The sequence below is a fragment of the Sinocyclocheilus grahami genome, unplaced genomic scaffold (genome assembly GCF_001515645.1).
Source record: "Sinocyclocheilus grahami isolate Dianchi unplaced genomic scaffold, SAMN03320097.WGS_v1.1 scaffold187.1, whole genome shotgun sequence".
In the NCBI taxonomy this organism is placed as follows: domain Eukaryota; kingdom Metazoa; phylum Chordata; class Actinopteri; order Cypriniformes; family Cyprinidae; genus Sinocyclocheilus; species Sinocyclocheilus grahami.
The window spans coordinates 1,052,003-1,061,966 of record NW_015505366.1 but is presented as its reverse complement, the minus strand read 5'-3'; the positions used below and the strand labels follow the sequence as shown (position 1 = coordinate 1,061,966).

Genomic DNA, 9,964 nt, shown 5'->3' with positions numbered 1-9,964 from the left:
CACCAGGGCTGCATTTATTTGATCTAAAATACAGTAAAACAGTAATATTGTGAAATATTATTTCAATTTAAAATAATTATTTTACTTTTTATATATATAATTTAAACTAATATATTCCTATGATGGCAACGCTTATTTTTTCTTCAGTGACACATGATCCTTCAAAAATCATTCCACAATGTTTGGTGCTCAAGTAACTTTTCATATTATTGTAAATGTCACTCTTGCCATTGATGATTCAAACGCGAGTTTTGAGCAGTGTAGAGTAGCACTTGTTGTTTGTCATTTCTCCAATCACAAATGCAGACAGGGTTTTATGTTTACACAGCGCGATGCAACGCAACGCGTAAAAAGACAGCATAAGTCATTATAATCAGTAATTATGTCCCCACTGGATGCAACAAATGCCTCGTTTGTAATGGGTTTTAATGTTTATGTCTCGTAGCTCTGGCCAGACACGGCATCAACAGTATGGTGAGGGGCATAGCATTTCCGTCACACGCTTGAGGTATTCGGCCAATCACAATGCACTGGATAGCTGGCCAATCACAGCACACCGCGCTTTTCAGAACGATGAACTTTGTAAAAATCGGCGCGTTTCAAAAAGGCGGGGCATAGAGGAGAAACAATAATGTACGGTGCGTGGAAAATAATGTGTTTTTTTTACTTTAAACCGCATAAATACATTTCATTACACCTTCTTCTTCTTCTTCTTCTTCTTCTTCTTCTTCTTGTCATTGTAAGCATTTTATTTGGAAATGTAATTGAACAAGATGAGAGTAAGAAAATGGACAAGAAGTGTCACTGCAGAAAAGCATGAGAACAAAAGAATAATGGAAAGGAAAAATAAAAGAGCTGCTCTTGGAGAGTATGTGAACGAGTGCTGTGTGACAGTGTGCAATCCCACATGATGAGTGCTCCACTTATCACTGCTAATGAGCAGGTTGTGTGAGTGAAGTTTGCTCTCTAGATGCCAGAATCCGGAGACATGTCTTCCACAAGTGATTATTAATTTACAAGTCAACATGTTAACTGAACAGTAGCAGTTTCTTGATGAATTGTGACCGAAGTGTTGAATGCCTGGATGACTTCTTGAGAACTCTTTAAACAGCCTTGAACTCCACATAACCTCACCTAAGAACCGTTGAAGTTTTGTTGTTCAGGATCTCCGAAGGCTTACGGGAATAGACACAGAAAGGTAGAGAATATATCAGCCATCAGAAAACTCAAACACAACAACAAAGGAAAATGCAATGCTACCCAAAAACACAATACATCTTTGGTCCTCTTGCATGCTAAAGAAAAGCTTTAAAGAAAAAACTCTAGATTAACACATTTTACACTTGCATTAATAATTGTTAAGTTATTTTTAAAAGTTGAATTTTTAATTTATAACCTCTCAGGGTATCAAATGAGCCAGAACACCAAATTGAGAGAATGGGAAAGTTTTTTGGTAAACTTGGAACCAACGTGGAACACAACCAGATTAACGTGCATACATGAAAATTTTATGATGGTTTCAGGGAATAATGGGAACAATGAAAATGAGTATCGATGGTCCAATCAGCAGTCCTGTTTTCAGCCAGTGAGGAACCGTGTGTTGTGATGAACACATTTACTAGGTCATGGTGTTGACTCAAAGCCCTAAGGTTCTCCAGCGCCAGACGAATCCTGTCTGGCCTCTCTCCCACACTGAGAGCACATATGCTCAACATGTGATGATAACACTGACCTTCTGTAGAAAGTGGTGAGGTTACACTTCTTATACTCCATAGAATTAAGCAATAAATACAGACAAGTCTGTTATTAGATTAGGCAGAAAGTTCGAGTTGGAGCTTTGTCTGGGTTTTTTTGGACTGCGACAGGTAGTAAGTTTACTATTGTTGGACATAGTGTCTGGAGAAATTTACATCTGCCATCTAATGTAATATAATGGAATATTAGCATGCCGTTTGCAAAAAAAAAAGATTCAAAATTCACAGTTCCAACATCCAGCATCAACCAGCATGGGTTAACAGGACCATGCTAACCAGCCAAACCTTGACATCTACAGGTTACTGTAAAATATCTATTCTGTCATTGCTTTCTCTGCACCCTTCTATCACACCCCATTCATGTCCTTCATGATCTTTTTTTCTTTTCTGGCTCGTGATGACATCATTGTCTTTCTCTGGCCGTCCTCTCTTATTCACTCATCCCTGGGGCAGCCAGGCTTGGCAGCAGTTTTCCTTCTCTTTCTGTGACTTTCCTTTCATTTCATTACACCTTATAATGTTTATTTTGGTTGGGTAACAGCTCTTTACAAGTGATGCTGCAGGCGGTAGGTGACCCCTCTTCAGTGCTTTTTTGTCCTTTTTTTACAGTCACTCTGTCCTCTAATCTAATGTCTTTGTCCTTCGACCCACCCCTCTAAACATTTCCTGCTGAAGATGTAAGATGCTCCTGGAGCCTCTTTTATACATGCACAAACATACCTACATGCCTAATTAAAAATAATATTTCACTCAAAAATACTCACCCTCATGCTGTTAAAAACCTGTACTGTATGACTGACTTTTTATTTTATTTTATTTTATTTTAAACTGTATGCAGCTCTCAAATATGATTGATTAATATGATGTGTTTGGTCCACGAGAGATGACATTTGATGTTATTGACTGTTCTTCTGTATAGTGCCATTTAATTTTTGAGTGCTTCAGAAGTGAAAGAATATAGTTCACAAGTTTTCTTGTGAAACAAGGATTATTTATTTGTCTGTTTATTTATCAACATAACAAAACAGGCACCAAAATCAGTAACTAGATAGATAGATAGATTACTTTAACACTGTAAGTTACTGTAACTTTAAGACATAAAGAGCCCTCAATATTATTACAAATTATTACATTATTTTAAAATTTCAGTACATTTTCCGTTAACTTTACAGAACCCTAAAACACAACACATTCAAAATACGTACTCAACATATTCAAAATACGGGTAAAATACGGAATTAACAGTACATTGGGTCATATTTTTACAGACATTTCTTAGTGTAGTTATCATAATGAAGCAGCTGATTCAAGGTATTCTGAAACCATGTGTGCACTGCAGATATATGATGTATCATCTCACTGGTTTGCAACACATTAACCCTCATAGAGCAACCTATGTCAGTATCAGTAGCCTATAAACACTATCACACATTCAGATACCTAGCTGTCTGGAAACCTTGCCCTGAATCCCAACAATTTCAGTACAACTGAATGTTTAGCTACGTACATCGCATTTTCGATGTGTTCACTCATGCTTATAAATGTCAGCGTCTACCTATAGTCTGCTCTTACCTGATCCTCTGTAGATACAGAACATAGGTTAAGCCTCTTTGCTTGATTGCCACCTCCTGGAAATGATACCGTAAAATCTGCCTGTGCTTCTATTACACACTTCAGTGACTTTTCTTCCATCACCTACACTTGAAGACACATGTTTTCATGTGATAAGCAAAACAAACATTCCCTACAGTAATTTGACCAAAATTGCATTCCCAACATAATATCTGTATTACCTTCTGCTGAACATATGACTGTCTATCTCACTATACTTGTATTATACTAACCATGTGCCACCAATATGCCCCTGACCTCTGATCAGTGCAATATATCTTCCATATGTCGACTTGAGGGGGCAGTAAATGGGACCGTTCAGGCAAGCATCAACCCTCAGGGCTTCAGGGCCTGCACTGGTAGTCATTATAGACTATGAGATCCAACAGTTGCCCTGGACGTATATATGCATTTATATTGACAGCACAGACATAAAAAGACAATTGAATGTGAGATCTACATTGCCAATATAGAGACCACATCTTTACACCCAACTGCAGTAGGTAGTTTTATTATTGTGGGTGGAGGTTTTCTATGTAATCCAAACCTATCCTATTGTCTTTATCAGTCATTGGATTCATAAATGTGGCTGGAAGAGTAGGTTCAATGTTGGTGGGTTTGATAAATGAAAACAGATGTGTTTCTAAAAAAACATCTGGCATGGAGTGGATCAGTATTTGCTTTGGTTAGTGTGGGATAGATAGAGCTTTGAAGTCTACAAGAGGAACAGGCCTAAACCAATACACTTCAGTATTGTTGTATTATCCCTAAATGAAACGCAATTGCAAATCTTAGGCATGCTTAAGAAATGCAAATACTTGTCCCTCTCTCTTACTCTCTCTGTCGCTCTTTGTTGGAATGTTGGAAGACAATGTAACGCATCTTTACTGACACAGTTGTGATTGTTTATTAAAGCTTGGAATTTTCTTTGTTGTAATGTTTTAGAGCGAATAATTTTCATCTTTAATACTAAAAAAAAAGTTTAGACCCTTTCGCACCAAGGACAATAACTATGACGATAAGGATAATGATAAAGTTTTAACAATTGTTCTAATTCTATAAAAATAGTCCACACCACAACTATAACAAAAATGACACAAAGACACCATATTCTTGGAATCACTTTGAGAACAATTTTCTCCAGCTGATAAACAATAAAAACATCAACAGCCAGTCAGAATCCATCCTCGACCATTTAAAGCGGCAGATGACACACAGCAACTGCAGTTCTAAGCACTATGTGCGTATAATAAACATCATAATATTATGTGTTGGTGTGAACACCAATATAGTTATTGTTTTTGGTGTGAACAGGCCTTAACAGCTAAATGAACAAAATAAATGGCCACATTGTGTCTAAAATGTAAAATATGGAATTTTCTGCTTTTCTAAACAATGAACAGCTTTCCATTTTTAATACTAAATCAGTAAGAGCTAAAATAAACATGGCTGCAGTGTGTCTAAAATGTAAATTATTGGATATGACCCTGAATTAATACATTATATTGTTCAAATATTATATGAGTTGTTTGATTCAATCATTTTCCCCTACAGTATAAAATTCAAGTTCATCCTTGTGTGTTGAGATTTTGTGGAGACAAGCAGCTGGTCCAAAGAACAGCCAAATTGCTGACTGAAGACCTTTATTACCTTCCCAGCTCATCTGTCACTGATTGAAAAGGAAATGGAGCTTCATGTCACTAAGTGCTGGGGATTTGCTGAAGAGGGCATCTCAGGCTTTAGATGCTGTGAAGGTTAATGCAAAAACGCTAATAGCAGAACTAAACAGTTTGTGTCTGACTTTATGCAAACTGTCATTATGCAGGTTCATTTGAGAGACATCCTGACAGTCAGGTTCAGAACTGCTATTTTCATCATGCAATTGTTTTTCTTCTTCTGTTTTGCCACTGACTCAAGTGGATAATAATAAATTATTATTATTATTGTTATTATTACCCGTGAACCATCTCAGTATGCATCAAAGCATGTGCCGGAGACTGTGTGCATGCATTCATGCCCAAATGGGTGCTTTATCTTGATTATTTTTATCTTTCTGCACCACAAATATATTTGTCGTTTTAATTTGCGTAAGGTCTTGGTGTTTACTATTCTATTCTCATGCACCGAGTTTAGGTGTCTTTTGTATCAGAATTACACATTCAGCCTTATGGCATATGAAATTACCTGCATTATTCAAAGGCACAGAATTGCAAAATATTGTACCAAGCACTGAGGGTAGACAATGACAAGTGAAGCCAAGTTACTCCAATGACTGCAATGAAGAGAGGTAGAACGATAAGGAATTCTGAGAAAACAACTATTTAAAGATAGATATAGGAGATTATGTGCTAATTTAATGGATGATCATTAGGACCTAAGGCTCCTAGACTCACATTAAATATATATTCCATTTCCATTTCAGATTAAGTTCTTAATCACAATAGTCTTGCTCTGGGTAAGCTTTGAATAAAAGAAATGAAAATCTCATCAATTATCACCTCTGTAGAAGGCTAATTTAAAAAGATTGTATGGTTGTTTCCTGGAGTGATTTGGTTTAACTGACTGAGGTATTGCAGAAGCAATGATTACTAATATTAATACATAAGCTCAATATTTTCTACTCTATTAGAGAGTTTAATATGTACTATTTCAAATACTTGAATTATGTACCGAATGTGATAAATGATTTAGCATGAGAACAGCATTAAAAACAGATTAGACTAAGTCTATGAACCGTTTAAGGTTAATAATTTTATAGGTTAGCTGATGATAGATATAATTTACTATTTAGAACCTATACCATCATTCACATTATTTATAATGTGATATTAAGGAATGGCAAATAGGAATGGCAGAGATGATGAAAAGTAATGATTTAAAAAATATTTTACAAATCGAATCTTTTATAAATCTAATTGTGCCAAATGTAGCATTTGTGTTCATGTTGGTTTCATACATTTTTGCAAAAATCTGTAACAGAACATTTTGATTTAATGACTCTTAAAATGTCAAGTGATTAAATCAATCATAAAGTAACAAATTGTGTTTGATACACCTTAAACACATTTTCCCCCAAAAAGTGAGAAAAAAAAAACATTGCCAAATCACGAATATTGTGCTACTGCTACTACATTTGCCCTAAAAAAATAAATGAATTTGAAATAAATAAATAAAATTAATAAAGCCTATATTACAGTTAGTCTTTTCAGTGATATATTTTTCCAGTTTTATTCCTTTCTTGTAAAGAGTTACCCAAAAGATATATTGCTAGAAATAAAATAAAATAATAAAATAAAAAGTCAGTCATACCGAGTATTTTTGAGTGAAATATTCTTAAATAAAATAAAATGTTTTATACTGGTTTCTTGTCTGTAAAGATAAAAACCCTGGTCTAGAGAAAAGATGATGCTGATGTACGCCTTTAATGTGATCTGCACACGTCAGACTTATATAATTATAACTTGTGGGAATGTGTCTAGGCAGATGAAAAAAGTACGACGCAACATTTTCACGCTGCAGTGCGTTCTTCATCTCCTGACCGCTACAAGGACATCCGAGTTCCTAACTTTGTCCCGCGGTGTGAGAAGCAGACAGCGGAGGCGTGGTCTCTGACGTCACTCGGGCTGAACCGTACTACAGCACTAGTCTGGCTGGATGTCTGACTCAGCCACGCAGGTTATTTTATTATTTTTATCAGGTTAAAATATTTTAAACGCATGTTTTAACTAAACAGACCATATAATGCTCCCTCGTTCCTCTTGCGTTGGACTACGTGCATCTTGTATTTTGGGCAGTTTGGGGAAGTGCGACAGGAGGTAAGTTATATAGTAAGCAATATCACGCGAGTCGAGTTTCTGCACGCTGTACACAAGTTGGCACTGTCCCAGTCACGCGCTGTAAGTCAGACATGTAGGCTGTATGTCATTTTTCATTGCATTGCTCAGCGACTGATTAACCACACAGATGATGTGATGCTATGCATGCAGTACAGTGCTTTTGCATATTAGCTACAATCCAATAATGCAGGGATTATTATTTTATTGAAATGCAAAGATTGTATTTTAAGTTGATTTGAGTTAGAATTTGTGAAACTAACTGTAAAATGAATGCTTTCAGTTTTTAAGGTCTTTATCAAGAAGATGAACAAGGCTCTTGCTCTGGCGTTTGATAAGTAGACTGGCAATGCCCATGTTAATATCTTTCTGACCACACCTGCTAATGGACTGAGCGGTTACTTCAATAAATGTTTCATTTCTATATGTGGACTAGTGCCAGCACTGCAGAAAAGCCCATCTTCCCGATTCCAGGTCACTGTGTCCCCAAATTTGTGCTAGCGCTGTCCTGCACCCTCATCCGTCTGTTCATCCCTCGCTTCAGGGGGCTGGCTTTGCATTTTCTGACCCTGTTTTTGATCTGGCCACAGACTGCTAGAATTAGTTTCAAATAAATTTGTGCTTTTTATGTATGGACCAAATCTAAAACTGCGCAATAACTGCCTCTGCCCAACACATGGTACTGTTGGAGTTTTAACCCTGGCAAGAAACCCAGCTGAATGTCTGTGAGCTCTCAGGATATAACCCAAGGACGTTCCAAGTGAGTTAGCACTCAGGATTTAAACCAAGGACTTATATCCAGGTCAGTTTTAAACAAGCATCATACACAGAAAAGCCACGGAGCTCATGTAAAGAACAAATCATGAGCTTTGACAGTTTCCAGTATCGTGCACTGTTCGAGTACAAGCAGGAGCGAGGTGACGATATCTCCCTGCAGCCTGGAGATCTCCTCATGGTCAGTAAGATGGCACTGCTGACATCCGATTACCAGGAGGGTGACGAGAAGTGCCCAAAGGGCTGGCTGCATGGCACCAATGAATGCACTAAGGAGAAGGGCAACTTCCCCGGCACCTTTGTGGAGTATGTTGGGGTCGTGAGGACAGGCCTTACTTCAGGGAAGCCTTGGCCGAGACCTGTACCGCCAACACCTGTAGGGCCCCAGCCCCCAGGAGCCTCCGCTTCAGAAGGTGAGTGTTACTATTATGTGTATTTAACATGCTTTATGTAAAAAAATAATAATAATAAAAAATAAAGATATATATATATATATATATATACCTTTATATAGTTTTATTATATATATTATACAGATTTGCTTATATGTATGTATGTGTATATATATATATATATATATATATATATATTATATATTATTATATTTAATTCAGCGTCTGTACCTGAATACTATTGTTAGACCTTCCTTAAAGCACTGTTTATTTCATTTGTAACTTTATTCTATTGTATTTACTATTCTTTATAATTTTTTGTTTTCATTTTATTACTAAGTTTACTTGCTTATTTTAGTTAAAATATCATATCAAAGTCATAATTTTGGCATCATGGCAACACTACGCGCTGTCAGAATATTTCTCCCTGTAATAGTTGTGAGGTTGTAATGTTTACAGAGGGTATGTTAGGTAATATCAGTAAATTCTGCATCACCGCTTTACTCTCTAATGTGCATTTAATGAGACATTATGTCAATTTACTCACTTATCTGTGAAATATAGTAGGTTATCATTGTTATATTCCATATGAATATAACTATATATACAGTATATATATATCTGCTTTATACGTAGAGACGTGCTGATATCGCGTTTGGTCTCGTTCTGTATCGTGTATCTTGTCAGTGTCTGCGCTTACTTGGCCATTTGTTGTGGAGAAAATAAGGAAAGTGTATTCAAGCACCAGCAGAAAACAGTGTAAAGAAATACTCTTTGAGAGAAGCAGTCTTTATCAGCAGAAGTTAAAAGCAGCTCGTAAGTGTATTTACTTGTCTCATTAGTGTGTAGTGCAGTTGTCATTGCTAGGAAACGCTTGTTTTGTTTACTGTGTGGAGACGTGCTGATATCGCGTTTGGTCTCGTTCTGTATCGCGTATCTTGTCCGTGTCTGCGCTTGCTTGGCAATTTGTTGTGGAGAAAATAAGGAAAGTGTGTCCAGCTAAATTAATGTAGTATTTTGTTAGACGGGTATAAAAAAGCTTAGTTTACCGCGGCAGCCGACGCATGACGGCCTCCTCGTGTGAAAACCGAAGAGTGTAAAGACCATCGACTCTACCGTGCGACTCTGCCATGCAGGGACACCGGCAAAGGATAAGTATCGCTTTTTATTTCTCCTCTTTCCTACTACTTGTTTCGCTTCTGTTTCAGTTTTTATAACCATTTCTTACTATGTGTAAGTAACTTGTTGTTTTTTAGCATGTGTGTTTGGCAGTGTTATTTTTTAGGATTACTGATAAACTGCTGTCATTTGATTTGTATTATTTGTATTTATTTATTTTAATTTTAGTTAAATTATGTCTGAATCTATTATGTTTGTACAGGTCTTTTATTAAGTTTTTAGTTTTATTTAATTTGAGTTATTTTAATACTTCAACAAACTAAATGGAAATGAAATAATATATATATATTGAATTTATAAATGTGTATATATATATATGTATGTGTGTGTGGTTGTACATACACATATGTAGTTGTTTTTTTTGTGTTTGTCTTAGTGTTATGTTAGAATCATTATTATACTCTTATACCTTTTGTTCTTT

General features: G+C 36.2%; 1 protein-coding gene across 1 annotated transcript in view; it reads left to right on the top strand.

The window, feature by feature from the left end:
- The first annotated feature begins 7,094 nt into the window (after positions 1 to 7,094).
- pik3r3b (phosphoinositide-3-kinase, regulatory subunit 3b (gamma)) overlaps positions 7,095 to 9,964 on the top strand; it is a 173,741-nt gene continuing 170,871 nt past the window's right edge. The window contains exons 1-2 of the mRNA XM_016284731.1: positions 7,095 to 7,180; positions 7,482 to 8,385. Of these exons, the coding sequence (XP_016140217.1) occupies positions 8,061 to 8,385 (325 nt within the window). The 5' untranslated portion in view covers positions 7,095 to 7,180; positions 7,482 to 8,060. The remainder of the gene's footprint in view (positions 7,181 to 7,481; positions 8,386 to 9,964) is intronic.